The sequence below is a fragment of the Pinus tabuliformis genome, chromosome 6, assembly GCF_031772625.1.
Source record: "Pinus tabuliformis cultivar Carrire ecotype Pingquan chromosome 6, CPIR1, whole genome shotgun sequence".
Classification (NCBI taxonomy): Eukaryota; Viridiplantae; Streptophyta; class Pinopsida; order Pinales; family Pinaceae; genus Pinus; species Pinus tabuliformis.
Window position 1 is genome coordinate 1,991,569,647 of NC_142292.1, and position 16,675 is coordinate 1,991,586,321.

Consider the following 16,675-nt stretch of genomic DNA (forward strand, 5'->3'; position numbering starts at 1 on the left):
CTTTGAGCAGGCGACTAACTTCAGATCGTCGAGGACAATCCTTAGTGTAATGATCTTCCTCGCAAATGAGGCAGGAATACTTAGGTTTCCATTGCGAAGATTTGCCAGCAAACGATTTGGGAGGACCCTGTTTCGAGGCATCGGCTTTAGCTTTGCCTTTGCCTTTATTTTTCCCTTTTGAGGATTTGTCCGCTGCGGTAGACTGGATAGCATGGAACTCTAAGGTTTTACCAGGGCCAGATGGATTCCGAGATGAACTCTTAGGGATAGCATTCGAGACCGACTTCTGTTTGAAAGAAGTTTTAGCAGGGGTCTAGGATATTGAACCAATAACTCCATCGACGGGAGGAACAACTAGTGACTTTGATGTTGTGGGATTAGATGATGGACGTGGAGCATTGGGTAATAACTCGTATAAAGTTCCAGACATAGAGTAACCTAGATCCAAGTACTGGGCGCGAGCGATGGCCTCCTCTTCAGTGATGCATCCACCCATAGCTATATCGCGAGCAATTGGGGCTACGAATGATTTGGTAAACCATTCAGTGAGCAACTGATCAACAATCTCGAACTTGATCAGGCGACGTCTACGTCTCCATTCATGGATGTGATTAGAGATGTGCGTCGCAGTATCTTGCTTAAGCGATGTGAGCAAATAGGTGCCAGTTTCATATCGAACCGACAGCTGAAAATGCATGAGGAAAGCCATGGCTAAAGAGTTAAAGTCATGGTAAGTACTTTGAGGTAGCTTGATGTACCATTTCACTGCAGCACTCGTGGGGGTTTGTTGGAAAAGATGAAGATGAATGGAATCGTCCACGTACGAGTTCAACGAGCACTAGAGGTGATATGTCATCACATGGGCCTGAGGATCTTCTTTAGCTTTTTCATCGAACTTTAGGTACTCACTTGGTATCTTGGACGACACCAGAGGCTAGTACAATGAATGAAGGATTGGATCATTCGTAAGGTGCGATACATTTGGCAACTCGAGTGTAGCCAAGAAAGGTAATTGAGTGTTAAAAGGCATGGGAGGTTGATAAGTGGGCCCATAGGGAGGAGCCCATCCCTGCTGGTAAGGATTTTAGCCCCACAGTGAGGGATTTTGGCCATATGGCATCTAAGGTTGCCCCCATTGCGGATTACCTTGACAATAGGGAGGATTTTGACCTGAATACCTTGGAACTGTCCAGGCATAGGTTGTTGATAAGAAATGTAGGGGTTAAAAGGCTGTTGAGCCTGTTGACCTTGGACATATGGATACGGGACCTTTTGTCCTTGAACATACGGTTGATGAACCTGTTGTCCCTGAACAAGAGCATTCTAGACATGCAGGCCTTGGGCATAAGGTTGATACACTTGTTACCCTTGGATGTAGGGATTTTGTACCTGATTCCCTTGGCCGACAGGATTCTAAACCTATTGACCTAGGACATGAGGATTTTGGGCCTGCTGCTACAGGACTTGACCTTGACCCTGCCCCTACAAGGGTTGACCTTGTTGATATGTATACAAGGGTTACTGCTACCCTGGTTGGTTTTTCTGTTGTAAGGGTTGACCTTGTGGTTGCAAAATTTGTCCCTGGGGCTGCAGAGGTTGGCCTTGCGAGGACATGGGTTGAGAGGTGTGCGGAGCACATTACATCTATTGTTGCGTGACTTGCTGCAACTGTTGTAAGGATTGACCTTGCGGTTGTTGCAGGTGACCTTGCTGCGGGATAATTTTCCCTTGATGTTGCGCGGAGAGCCCTTGCTGCAACAAAGGTTGCCCTTGCGGTAATAAAGGCTACCCTTGTTGTTGTAGAGGTTGTCCTTGTTGTTGCAAGGGCACTTGAACAGTGCCCGGGAAATTACCGAACTCAATCTGGCCATAGCCAGGCTGGATGTACTGGCCAGATTGGAGGGTGTAAGGTTGATTAACATTCCTTGAGAAGCATATGGAACGTAAGGATTTTGGTATTGGACTTGAGCCCCATAGGCCTGATGATACTAAACATTGCTCGATCTAGACGGATCAATGGGATTTTGAACCTGTTAGTACTGGACATTGCTTGATCCAGTAGGATCAGCAGGGTTATAAACAATACCAGAAGAAGGTTGGTTTATACCAAGCATGTGAGCTTGTGATCTGGTCACATTAGTGGCACCTGACACCATAGAAACATTCAGGTTATGCCCCCCAGGCGATGGCAGAACCTGGCCACTAACTAGCGGAATGGAGGAACTAACAGAGACTATATTTGAAACTGTCGGTTGTGCCTGACGAGTAACTGGGATTGATGATACAAGAGTATTCGGAATGGTGGGTTGCACCAGGACTGAAGTAACAGCCTGTTGGGAAGTCGTGTCCGTAACGAATGGACCTGACGTAGGCTTAACGCCTGATGCCCATACAGGATTATGGTAAAGTGATGACACACTAGGTGTACCTAAAACCAACTATGCCAAAGACACATAGTTGGGTGGAAAACTGGCGGGAATACCTTTTGAAAAAGGGAAACCCTCAAGAGGAAATTGCAATTACAATTCTTCCCCCTTAGTAGTGTGTGGAGTAGAAACTTCGGACTCATCTAGAGATGTGATTGGAGCATCGCCTTTGGGTTCCATGTTTGAAAACAAACAACGACAAATGGTCGAACGAGTATGAGGGGATAGTTCCAAAGGAACACCCGGCTAGTCGTACAGACTATAAGGACGTTGCGGTGATATCACAACAGGGTCAAACAGAGGGTTCAGAGGGTAGATAACCAGTCCAAGCTGACCGTCAGTGGTCAACGAGTTCTCTGGAGTTCGAATAGTGTTGTCCGGAGATTCCGAGCCAAGATCAACAGATGACCCAATATCGAAAGTAGGCGGAGGACGAGATGACAATGGTTGAACACTCAAAACAATTGTGAGTTCAACATTTTGGTCCTCAAGTGACTCTGGTAACTCAGAAAACGGCTCCTCAAACAATCTTTTAGATGGAGGAGAGGAAGAGGAATTGGGTGAACCAGATAGTTCAGCCACGATGACCTTGTCTTAGTCGACGGAACAAATAACTTCAAGGATTTAAAATGTTCTTTTAAGGAAACTCACAATTTGGTCTCAAAAAAGACTAACAGGTGTTTTGGATCGTGGGCAATCAATTATTAAGACGCATAAAAGATTGGTGCTCTTTCATTTTTTAAGAGTCGAGAAAGAAACAAAGATGACTCTATCGCTTTCGATTGGAAACGAGCTTGAAAGGACAAGTGCTCGAATGATATTTTAAGTTTAATGAGTCAAAAAGATCAAATGACTGCTCTAGATGATCTAGGTAAATAGGATTACCAGGCAACCGTGAATTGCAGAATACCTCCTGGCGAACCAAGAAGTACGAGCAGGCAATCTCCCCGAATGTTGTGTTTGGTGTATCATGTTTGCAAGGCGGCCGACTCGACTTCCTAAGGATAAAAGGATTGCAGCCTAGTGGGGTCTCCCGTTATATACTCGACGGTACGGGGAGCACAAATCCATACTAGCATTGTCTAATGCCGAAGCTAACGACAGCTGCTAGGTTTAAAGACGCCATAACACGTCTCTAGCCTAGACCTTCTAGATATGATCATTAATGTCAAATGCGCCTTAGGTTAATTGAATTCATTTTAAAGTTGATCTTGAGTTAAGTTTCAGTTTTCAGGTCTTAGCGATGCTACTCAAAAAGCCTTAAATGCCACTAGATGAGACAAGACCCTTTCAATTCGATGAAATGCCTACACTAGAGAGGGTAGAAACTACTCAATCAAATGCAAACAATCAAGCAACTGAAAACGAAATGATCTTTCACTACCTTACTTTTTCAAAAAATAAACTAATGAAAAATGCATTCCAATTCCTAATTTCCTGACAAGCACTTATCTATTAGTCCTTTCAAAAACAAAAAATTATTTTCCTTTTTCAAATGCCGATGCAATTCTAGTCTTTTAAATGATGCAAATTATCATAACATAATGATGCAACAAGCTAGAATTTCATACTTTTTCATGAAACAACGAAACAAACTTTTTGCATACTATCTTTTAGTGAAAAAGTTCTCGAGACAATAAGCTCTCCAAGAAGATGAAAACATGAAAAGAGAAGTTCATTTAGATCAATGAAACACCGACTTTACCAAACACAAGACGAGCAATGTAATCCATGCCAGAAAAGAAGCGTTTAGGCAAGAAAACGAAAACTTTTCAAACTTGTGCAAAAAGAGGTCAAAGTCGTAAAAAGGACCAAAACAAAATGCAAAGAGTAAGCACACCTACAACTCGACTTGGTGAGTTCACAAACTGCTGAATGGACGACCAACTAGATGCCCTAGTGTCGTTGGCCACTCAATGACTCAATCAATCAAGTAGAAAGATGATAAGTGAACAAGCAAACAAAACAAAATGAAAAGTAGCTTTCTAATCAAGGAGAAAACGGTCCAAAAGGCTTACGGGGTCAAAACCACAAGAGCAGAACACACTGGTCAAGATTGGGGTCAAGCCCTAATCTTCACTTACAGGCATCAGCGCGATTGCCTAACTGACAACAAGCGCCAGAGGCTGGTCGACGCGATTGTTTCTCAGCAACTCATGTTGGTCGGTGTGACTATCAGCGAATTAAGCATGCTGATCGAGGGAGCTAAGGAAAAATAAAATTAAAAATCGAAATAGGGACCAGATCTGCTACTATGAATTTTAGACTCAAACTAGTAAGCAGGAGAAAAGAAACAGAACCAAAGGGAAAATGTGGAACTAGAAAAGTTCTCACGAAATCATGAAATCCAAGACAAACAAAAGGATTGGGATCCCCAATGGAGTTGCCAATTTGTGGTGAAGTAAAATTATAAGTGTGGACACGAACGAATTCCTCTAGCCCAATAATGGGTCTAGCCACAATAGATACATTCTATGGAAGATTTCTTAGGTTAGAATCAATCAAGAGGGCCTACCTCTTGGTTCGCTTATCTTGCTTGATGATGTCCTCGCTTGCTTGCTACAGTTATCTCTCACTCTCTTCTTCAAGCACCTGAAACAAGTAAACAACAACAAACAACAAACAACAAACATGATAATAGACAAATTGCAATTCAACCTACTTAACAAGTCAAGAAACATTAAGCCATGAATATGTAATATTACAAAACATGTAGGAAATCAATCGATAGTTGCATATATTAATATCAAAGAGAGATTACAACCATTCATCTTGACATTGCAGTCTTCCTCTGACAAGACAAGGTTCCCACACACTTCTACTAGCATTCCATGATGGCCTCAAGCAACAATAGTTTTAAGGCTCTTCCCTTTAGGCTTCACTCCAAACCAAATCACACTTCTCCCTCACACAACTAGATAGCTACAACTAGTAATAGCTTGCTTGTCTACTCCAAACCAAAATAGCATAAGCACCCTAATATCAACACTCTAACTAACACTAACACTAGCTTGTGTTTGGGAAGAAGGAAGGTTTATATAGGAAAAATGGATGGGAGATGGATCCTCTTCCCATGGGAGAAGGTCTTATCCCTTGAGGTAGTGCCATCATTATAGGGGAAAGGAGCCCAAACTTTCATCCTCGACCCCATCCGGCCAAACCATTTACCAAACTTTCGTTACGAAGCTTCTAAAGCTAGAAGCTTCAGCTCTAATTTAAAAAATTTCCATAATATGACCGACGCAACTGGAACATAGCTCAGTTTCTCCAGTCGGCGTGAGGAGTAGTGCTAATCTCTGCACATCGACGCGGGGGAGACAAAGGCCATTAGCACCAGTCTTGTAAACTAGCCAAAACATAAGTTTAAGGGGAAATGGTGCAAAAGGAAATTTATCTGCTCATTAAGAGGGACACAATGGGAGTTTCTTCATGAAGGCAAAGCATGCGGGGTTCACTGTAGAGGTCCTACAGGATCAAGGAATGGGAAGTACAGGGACAGTGACAAAATGTTGTGTAACAGTGACTCAACTCTTTTTGTATGATTCCTATCACTTGAAGGTTAGCTATCGAGGAGGGTCGTGGGGGTTGAGGGGTCTCACATCTTGTCTTGGTGCTGTTTGGGGTTGTCCTTCGGGGTGTTAGGTTCCTTTCTTCCATATTGGTTGTGTTCCTAAGACCCCATGGAGCCTATTCTAGGTTGAGTGTCATTCTAGGGTCTAGTGGTGTGGGAATCCTAGTGTTCTAAGGGTTTATGTTGTATTATTGGCCCCTACCACCATCTCAGATAGTGTGGCAGATGCCTCTATTGTCCCTGGGTAGTGTTTTGGTCAACACCTTGACTATTAGGTGGCATTCCCATCATTTTGTTGTTTGGTGTCAGAAAGTTAGCGAGGAATTGTATGCCTTAGCCACTTCTGAACACTTGGACCTAGCTGGGAAAGCATCCATGCAAATAGTTCATCGATTCATCCACCTCTTAGTTTTTGGCTATATTAATCTGAGGTGATACTGTGTGGGAAGTGATTACCTTAGTCAGGGCTAAACATGGCTTAACTTTGGGTCTCTAAGTGTCATTGTCAATGTGCCATGACAGAGGGCAAGAGTCAGAAGAGAGGTCGCTTATTATTGAGAGTGGGATCACAAACGTCACAGTCACTTTCATCATCTAATTGAAGACTTTGTAGCAAGGTATTAGGAGCACACTTTGGCCCATGTATAGGAGGAACAGACCAGGTTTGAGGGGGAATCCTCTTCTCACAGAACTTCCCTCTTAGATACAAAAGTCCTTACTGAGTGGGCCAATTGGATCTCTAATATAGGACAAACGAGGGGTAGATTTAATCAATACATGCAGATATTGTAGTTGTATTGGAAAATGAAATTCCTTATGGGGCGAACTCTTCTAGACCAACGTGATTCTAGGTTGGACCTTCTTCAATCTTTGGATTACTTGGATGGGCATCTAAGGGATTTTGATAATAGGTTGGAGATGATTGAACATTATCTCGACATCCCCCTGCAGTAGGAAGTTCTTCGGCACATCCAAAAACCCCTATTATGGTGGTACGCTCTGATTTAGACCCTTTAGCTTGATTTTGTTATGGTTCTAGTTTATGACTATAATTCTGCAACTATTTTTGTTCAAGGCCACTTATGCTAGTATATTTTTATTAGTCTGGTTTGTGTAGTTACTGTTAGTTCTTAGTTGTCTATCCCATCTCTAAGGAGAGTATATTTCTTGTTGTGGTCTTGTCTTCCCTATAAGAGACCTGATTGACTTATTGTAATTCTTTATGTAATCCCTTGTTTTTGTAGATAATAGAATTCACCCCATAAAAACAGAAAAATATTATATATGTTAATTTTACTAATAATAATATTATTATTAATACTAATGAGAAAAATAATAATATTATTATTACTATGTGCTTAACCTTAATGTGATTGTGATTACTTAAATGTTATTAATAACAATAATATTCATAATAATCTTAATGTTGTTAATAACATTAATAAGAATATTATTATAATATAAGGTAAAATAATTTCATGTAATACTATTATATCTCATTATTACATTGATATTATTAATTTCATTAATACTATTAAAGTTATTAGTAATGTATTGTCAATATACCATCATTAATCTTTTTGGCCACTATTAGTCTAGGATTGACCAATGGAACTTATAATGTTTAACAAAAGTAAATATTTATTTTTCAATATTATTTAAAAAACTAATTTTCAAACATTTGATTTTACCATAACTTGAAGGTCTTATTGTAACCTTTGCACAAGATAATGCTATGTGGATAATTATCTAACATATTTTATGCCATTATTTATGGATATGGTTGCAATATGCATGGATTATTTTAGATATTTGTGTAGTGATTTTTTATTCTTAAGCTTTGAAGGAAGTAAATAACATATTTACCATGAGTTACTTCTCACTATAATTTAATCAAATCTTTGCATAAAAAATGGATTGAAATAATATGTAAATTACTAGGAGTTACTTCTCACCATTATTTATGTTTTCTTCAGGACTTATGTAGCACTGTAAATGTGTAGACTTACTAGTGGTTACTAGCCACCAAAATTTATGCAAGTCCGTGTGAGCATGCAATTAATTTATCCACTTTATATCTTATTTCATTTGTTCCTTCCAAAGCACCAGTATAGTATTCCATTTTCTTATTAACAATTATTAACTTAGCTAACATAAATTAATGTAGATTATAAAATTTTATGCAATTTTTCCCATAACATAATTTTTAATGGAGTTGTCTTTAGTGCAACTTTTTGGACTTTCCGGTGCCCGAATTAGGTGGGAAAATTTGAGGTGAAATCTTGATTTGCCTTATTTAAACTCGTTTTTTGAGTGTATATATGGATTCAATACTATGAAAAACCTCTAGGGCACTTCGATTGTGCAGGGGTTACCCATCAAACTGGTGATTTCAATAAATCTTGCTGAATTTTAGAGAAATCAAACTGGAAAACCTTCCAAAAAATCTTGCCGAATTTTTAACTTGAATGGTTTAGTATTAATAACGTTATTAGTATTATTAATATATATATATTATATATATATATATATATATATATATATATATATATATATATATATATACATCTAGAGCTTTTCCTAGGTCTGCTAAAAGGGAAACCAAACCAAGAGTAGAAGAAAAGTTTTCATCTCCAAGAAAAGTACCATAAACTACCAAACTAACTATGAGCTTGATGAAAATACAAAAAGCCTAATAACTGAGACTATACAAGACATCCTTCACTATTGTTCCTAATCATGAAGGCAACATGTTGCCAAGCAGTAGCCAAAAGAAAAATAGCAAGCATTAGACCTTCAACCTTTTAGATTTTGAGACACCTCGATCAATGGAAGGATTGGGAGGATTCTATTTTTCCATTAGAATCTACCAAATCCTTGTTTGTCAAATCTCTAAATTCCTTAAGCCATTAAGATTTTGACAACGCTTCCATGCTTGAGGAAATGCTGATGGAGGAGTTCTTGCAACCCAGATTAGCTAATTGATCACCAACTTTGTTTCCTGCTCCTTTTATATGCATAGGGATTATGATTGAGATACCTTGAAGAAGCCTATTGGCTCTGGAGATGAGGGATTCTAGATGCCAAATATGAGAGAGTTTTTCTGAGTTAGAACAATTCAAAAGTTTCTTGAGGATATTTATGACAATCCTCAAATCACCCTAAACAATCAGTTTGTGGAAACCTTTTTCCAAAGCATATTGCTGACCTGCTTATAGGGAAAAAAGCTCTGCATCATTGTTTGTACTAACCTTGATAGAGCCTATTGTAATGTATGTTGGGAGGCCATGATGATTGCAGAAGACTCCTCCAAAACCTGCATTGCCTAGATTTGTCTTTGAGCCACTGTTGAAGTTAAATTTAAGGAAGCCCAAAGGAGGAGAGGACCAAAAAGATTGAGCGAATGGGACAAGGTGGGTAGTAGGATTCACAAATGAAGAGGAGGGAGGTGAGATGGAGAGGGCCTCGAGAATGGAAGACTCGGGTAGGGAAGTCGGCCAAATGATTGGCCCCCCATGAGATGGCAATAATGGATTCACAAATGTTTTTGAGGATTACTTTCCAGATAATTGCTTCACTTCTTGATGATCCCTTGAATATTCTATAGTTCCTTTCCTTCCAGATTGTCCATTAGACAAATCTCGAAAGGAGCATCTAAGGATTGTTGAGAACAAGACTTTGAAAGGCTTATGAATGCCAAGTAGTGATGAGATCCACAACATCAGCTTGAGAATTGTGATATGTTTACTTGAAGGTGATTGTTGCTTTCCTCCAAATGTGCTCCGTAAAGGGGTAGTCATTAAAAATGTGATTTGGATGGTCCTTTGAAACCCCTTTTTCTAATTTTCTCCCAGGTTAGAGGGTGCTTCCTGGCCAAAAGCCAAAGGAAGGAGGTTACCTTGGGCCATAGACCTTACTGCCAGATGTGAGTCCATATCTCCTCTTTGGGGAAGTTTTCCAGATCTCCCATAAGATTATAATCCTCTTTAATAGTAAATTTACCTGAGGACTTGAAACCCCATTGAAGGATGTCGACACCATCCTGGATATGAATTTTCCTTTCCTATAGTTCATTTTGGAGAATTTCCCAGTCCTCCTCCGAAATGGGGAAGCCCTAATCCTCCAGATATTTCCAAGTATGCCAATGACCTTCACTTGGTTGATCTTTCCAATATTGTGCCACTTGTATGTAGCTCTGGGCTTCCAATGTAGTAGAAATTTATGATAGAATCTCTTGAGAAGAAAGCTTTGGAAGTTGCTGCCATGAATCAAACCAAAATTTGGTCAAGCCTCCATTACGAATTTCCCAAAAATAGTTATTTTGAATGATTTCCTTATTGTTTTCAACCAAATTCCATGTGGAAGAGCCTCATGTGAGGTTGTGTCTGTGCATCTTGGAGTCTATACTAAGTCCTTGACTGTATTTTTTGTCCCATATTAATTTCCAAAGATATTGACCCCCTTGAAGTCAATGCCACCAAAGTTTGGCCCCCATGACTTTGTTAAGCATCTTTGGATCCTTTAGTCATAATCCTCCTCTTGATTTGGTAAGACAAAGCGAACTCCAAGCCACAACCACCCACTTATGTTCCCGAGCCGTTCCTCCCTAAAGAAAAGAGCGCATTAGGTTACGCACTGAACACATGACGCCTTTTGGTGTAGCTAGGACCAAAATTCTATAAATTGGGAGTGATTGAAGCACCAATTTGAGGAGAACTAATCTTCCTGGAAAATTTAAGGCCTTAAAGGTCCAATTGTTTAGTTTGGTGAGAATTATATCCAAAAGATCTCTCTAGTGAATAGTTTTCAACAAATTCTCTACTAGTGGGGCACCTGGATAAATGATCGAGAGAGAGGCTTGAGATAAACCTAAGAGATGGGCAAGATGGGCTTAAATGCTAGGATGTGTATTGAAGAAGAAATCTTGCGACTTGTTGGGTTAAATTTCAGTACCAGAGGCTAACATGAAGTCATTCAGAATGCGCTTGAAGGCCAAGGCTTCTTGAACCGAGGGATCGTCCATCAACATAGTGCCATCCGAAAATTGTTGGTGAGTTATGGGTGCCAACCAAGTTTTGAGACGAATGCCCCACATCTCATCATTAAGCATAGAATGTCTAAGATAACACCCGTGACCTTCAATAGCCATGACAAAAATAAAAGGGGAGAGTGGGTCTCCTTGGCAAATACCTCGAGAGGCACTAAAGGTGGAGGAAGGGGAACCATTAATAAGGATAGAGAAGAAAGGGGAGGAAAATAAGGAAGCGACCCATTTAGCCCAATCATTAGAGAGAGCAAAGGCTTTCAAAATTTGGAAAAGATAATCCAACACAATTTATCAAATGCTTTTGACAAATCTTATTTGATTACCATACTTGATTTTGTGAACTTTTTCATAGTGTGTATAAGCTCATGCGCTACTATGATCTTGTCCAGGTTTGCTGACCCTCAACATATCCTGACTGCTCCTTAGAGATGAGCAAAGAAAACAAGGGTTTGAGTCTATTGACTGTGATCTTCGAAAGGATTTTGTACACCATGTTACAGAGTGTGATAGGTCTAAAGTTACTTGGATCTGTTGCTTGTGTCTATTTAGGTGCAAGAGTGAGGAAAGTGGCATTTAGAGCAGGGATGATAGAGTGTTTTCTTTGCAATTCCTCTATTAAAGATAATATGTCCTCTCGCAAGAATGCCCAACTTGCTTCGAAAAAATATGAGGTGAAAGCATCCAATCCAGGAGCCTTATTTCTTGGGAGGCTTATCATTGCTTCCTTAACTTCCTGCAAAGCAATTTCCTTCATCAATGTCGTGTTTTGGTCTTTAGTGACCAATCTTAGAATGTAGGCGATTATTTTCTCCATGACTTGTAATATGTTAGAGTTAGACTTTTTAAGGAGATCACTATAAAATGAAGTAAGTTCTTTTTCAATATCCCTATAATCAAAAGCCTTGCCCATTCTGTGCCATAAGTGAAAATATATAGTTATGATGCTTGTGTTTCAACATTAATTTGTAGAAAAAAGAAATGTTCTTCTCCCCTTCCCACAATCATGAGATCTTAAATTTTTACATCCATAAAGTCTACTCCTACTTCCATCTTTCATTAATATCATAATTTAAAATTAATATTAAAACTATAATTTAATATTAATACTAGCACAATTAATAAAATAATTTAATACTAATACATATATTAGTTACCATAAACATTAAAAAAATACTAATATTATTTTACCCTCATATAAATATTTATCATGTATGAATTTTGTCTCAACATAATACCTTCATGTTATATTATTTTCTAAAATAAAATGAAAACCTAACCTAACTAGAGTATTATTTAACTTTTTTAAATTCAAATGATTTGTCTAGATTAATTGAAAATACAGCCTTTAAACCCCAAAAAATAATTCTTTTTATGGAGTATGCCGTAAAATGCTTCTGCTTAGCTAAGACCTCGTAAGGAAGGAAAGGAAAGGTGGAAGACGAGGCATCTGGCAGGAGTGAAAGCCTGCTCATTACGGACCACCAGCGGGTTATTACAGGTGGGTGATAACTTGTCAAACCATAGTCAATGTTTGTCACTATGGTTTGACCCTGAGTTTGATAGCTTTTGACCTTCGGTAGAAAAAAAATAAAAAATAAAAATAAATTTCCAGTACGATATATTGGTTCAGTTTTCTCCTTTGTCTGGCGGCTGGGCACGTGATTCCGATCCCAACAATATATGGTTGTGCATGTCAGTCTATTTCTTTTTGACCCGAGATAGACTTGGTGCTGTCAATGGTCGGCCACTACGAAAACGCGCATTCAGACCTAAAACGCGCCTTTAGACATAAGCAAAAACCAGGGGTAAAGGGTTTCATGTGTATTGCTGTATTTCTGCATAGAGCGTGTTTCCTATTGCAATTCTTCACAGCTTCTCTCGGCACTGAGAAACTCCTAACTCATCGGCTCTCTTGCAGTCTCAGACTGAGTCGTGCTCATCGCCATCCTTCACATCTCTCCCATCTCTGTGTCTATTTTCCAAATTGGAAATGGCCGCATCCTCCTCCACCGCTGCCTCTACTTCCACCTCCCTTAATCCTGGCAACACGAGCAATTCCGCCTTTGATGTTTTTATAAATCATAGAGGCCCCGATGTCAAAAATACCTTCGCCAGTTATCTCTACCGTCGGCTTACTTCGTACGGATTGAAGGTCTTTCTGGATCGGGAGGAATTGCGGCAGGGAGAGTATTTTAACTCTGAAATAAAAGGGGCTATTCGAACAGCCTCTGTACACGTTGCAATTTTTTCCGCGGGATACGCTGACTCAACCTGGTGTCTAAATGAGCTCGTAATGATGCTGGAGTCAGGGGCTAAAATAATTCCAGTGTTTTACCAAGTGGAACCCTCTGATCTTAGATGGACCCAGGGCAAAGATACTGTGTATGCACAATCCCTGAAGAAACTTGGAGAGAAGACGGAGTATGAGGCTCAAACTGATCCTCAATCTCCTCAAAAGAAGCTGAGACACAATGCAGCCACTATTGAAAAGTGGCGAAATGCTCTTTCTAGAGTTTCCGGCATAAGCGGTTTCGATCTGCAGGCGTGTAACGGGTAAGCGTTCAAACATCCTTCCCGGTGTTTCTGTTACTTTATATTGATAGATATGCACATACTATGTTTCTCACTGGTTATATTGTTTTTCGCCAGAGGGCCTCTTGCTAGATAAGGTGGTTGAAAGTGTGATGGGAAATGTGAATAAACCATTGGATGTAGCCAAATATCCAACCGGTTTAGAAGAAAAAGTTAGCGATTTTGAAAATCAAGTGTTACAGAGTGGAAGAAAAGTTCAGGTAGTAGGGATAGTTGGATTAGGTGGTGTAGGAAAAACAACCCTTGCAAAAGAACTCTTCAATAGGAAAAGGAAGAGTTCAGGTTATGCCTTATCTTGCTTTTTAGATGATGTAAGAGAAAAAGGCTCTTTAATAATATTGCAGAGAAAACTTCTTAGGAGCTTGTCTGGGTCAGATCTGCAGATAGAAAACAAAGATGAAGCTAAACAAATGCTTAAAAAACATCTCCTCTCTCACAAGATTTTATTAGTTTTAGATGATGTAGATAGCATAGATCAGATTGATGAACTTGTGCCAGATCGAACTTGTATCCACTCAGATAGCTTAATATTGATTACATCTAGAGATAAGGATGTTCTCAAGAGATCAGGGGTCGAAAAATCATTAATTTACAAGTTAGGCGGGCTAAGTACAGAACGCTCACTCAAGCTCTTTTGCCAGCATGCTTTCGGTCAGCCCGATCCACTCCCAAGATTTGAAAACTTGGCCCAGGACTTCGTAAATGCCTGTGATGGATTGCCTCTATCCCTGAAAGTGTTCGGTGGACTTCTCCATGGAAACAATGACCTGTCTTATTGGTCTGCGCAATTGGTTCAACTTAAGAAGAGACTTCCTGATGACATTAAAAAAAGGCTTCAAATTAGTTATGAAGCCTTGAATGAAGCTTCTTAGATATTGCTTGTTTTTTCATTGGAGAAAAAAGGGAAATGGCCATTAGCATATGGAACGTCTCAGAATGGGGAGGCTGGTTAGCATTACAAAATCTACAAAACAAGTGTCTGGTCGAAGTAGACTCCTCCAATCTGATACGTATGCATGATCACCTACGGGATCTTGCAATAAGTGAAGCCACTGTTAAGCAACCGTTTAGGTTTCGGCATTTTGATGACTTGGTGAAGCAATCAACTGTAAGTAGTCAATCCCTCAAATCCTCTTATATTTTATTCAATAAAGATCGGGGTTCATTATCTTACAAGAATGAATGACCCTGTAATCACTATCATTTTTTTTTTTTATGATGGGCAGGGAATAATAACCGTGCGGGGAATTAGAATGGTTCTTAGCGAATACCATGGTGATGATGATGATTTTGATTCTATTCAAATGAAGAGGTTACACCTTGTTGATACTGAAGGTTCCCTCTTGGAACGCATTCTGAAGAGCGCCAAGTCGCCAAATCTCATATGGCTCCGCTGGAACGAGTGTCCACACTCATCTCTCCCTCTGATTCCAATGAAGAAGTTAATGTTTCTTCATGTGTCCGGGAACAAATTAGAAACATTGTGGCAACAAGAATCACAGGTAAATTGAAATTTGTTGTATAAATATTTGTTGTCTAGTGGTTATTATCAAAATAGCGTCTCTGAATAATTTGAAATGTTTAGTAGATGAGAATCGTGATCCACATATAAATATCTCTTTTGCAGCTCCCTTTATGTTTGGAGGAGTTGAACGTATCTGGATGTGTGTGGTTGAAGAACATATGGGGGTTGGCCCACCGACAAAACTTCAGCGGTTAGATGTTAGTTGGTGCTTTCATTTAGAGGAATTGTCGGCAAAGGGATGTACGCAGCTGAAGAGGATACGGGGTTTGGAGCACGTAGCAGGACTTCAGAGGTTAGATGTTAGTGGGTGCGCTCAGTTAGATAAACTAAGTATGGGATGGTTGATATCTTTCCACTTGAAGTACTTGTCGGCAGAGGGATGTACGCAGCTGAAGAGTATACGGGGTTTGATGTTCGCCGCACGACTTCAGAGGTTAGATATTAGTGGGTGCGCTCAGTTAGATGAACTAAGTATGGTAGGGTTGTCATCTTTGAAGTACTTGTCGGCAGAGGGATGTACGCAGCTGAAGAGGATACAGGGTTTGGAGCAGACCACAAAACTTAAGATGTTAAATGTTAGTGGGTGCGCTCAGTTAGAGCAGGGCACAAAACTAAGTTTGGAATTGTTGACATCTTTGGAGGAGGTGAGGGCAATTGGATGTACGAAGCTGAAGAGGATACGGGGCTTGTTGCAGTGTACACAGCTTCGAACGCTAGATCTCTATGGGTGCTGTGAGTTAGAGGAGGTGGAATGTGTTGAACATTGTATGTGGTTGGAGGAGCTTGACCTCCGTCGGTGCCCCAAATTACAATGTCCAGTCTGGGAGTAGGCGGCGCTGGCGATTTAAAATCAAAACAAAAGAGGCGGTCATAAGACTATTTCATAATTGGGGGTGTTCACAATTGGTATAGTACATGATCATTTTTATCTACAACATGATTTAAGGACACATATTTTATATGTCAAATATGAAAAATGTATGGGGTAGCAGTCTGTTTAATGATCGTTGTTGAATGTTCTTTTTATTAGTAATACGTCTCCTTCGGTTTATTTATTTATTAACTTAAAAAAATGTTGTCTGGATTGGTTGCCGATTGCTACCTTTCAGTTTGAGGTCCAAGTAGGTTGTACTCTCTATAAGTTTATGACTAGTTCATTTTTTATAATGGTTTGAAAAGTTTTCATTAAAAGTATATAAACTTTATTTTAAGACTTCAAATAATGTTTAAATTTTAATATTTTATTTTATTTTTAATAATGGATGAAAGCATATAAGGTATATAGGGATCGAGAATAAATACTGCACACAGCAAATGAATTTGAATTTGTTAGACGTGGAAAGTAATGTAAAAATCAAATATATATTGAGATTTATATTGAAAATGTATGAGGTTGTTTTATTATTTATAATCATTATTTAAGTGGATACAAATATTAATGTAGTTAGAATAGGTATTAATATATTTATTTATTAAATTGTAATTATTTATAAAATATATATGATTAGAAAGTA

At 39.3% G+C, this 16,675-nt stretch overlaps 3 protein-coding genes across 3 annotated transcripts; all 3 read left to right on the plus strand.

Annotated features, from left to right (window-relative positions):
* Window positions 1–12,740: 12,740 nt before the first annotated feature.
* Window positions 12,741–13,687, plus strand: LOC149267219 (toll/interleukin-1 receptor-like protein). The gene has a single exon (XM_089431931.1). The coding sequence runs from the start codon at window positions 13,035–13,037 to the stop codon at window positions 13,599–13,601; it is 567 nt and encodes a 188-aa protein (XP_089288057.1). The 5' UTR covers window positions 12,741–13,034; the 3' UTR covers window positions 13,602–13,687.
* Window positions 13,688–13,698: 11 nt separating this feature from the next.
* On the plus strand, window positions 13,699–16,278 carry LOC149267220 (uncharacterized). Its single transcript, XM_089398326.1, has 3 exons — window positions 13,699–14,744; window positions 14,863–15,138; window positions 15,264–16,278. Exons 2-3 carry the CDS (start codon window positions 15,021–15,023, stop codon window positions 15,989–15,991), a joined length of 846 nt encoding a protein of 281 aa, XP_089254452.1. The 5' UTR covers window positions 13,699–14,744; window positions 14,863–15,020; the 3' UTR covers window positions 15,992–16,278.
* Window positions 13,729–14,508, plus strand: LOC149267221 (disease resistance protein L6-like). The gene has a single exon (XM_089410533.1). The coding sequence runs from the start codon at window positions 13,729–13,731 to the stop codon at window positions 14,506–14,508; it is 780 nt and encodes a 259-aa protein (XP_089266659.1).
* Window positions 16,279–16,675: the final 397 nt, after the last annotated feature.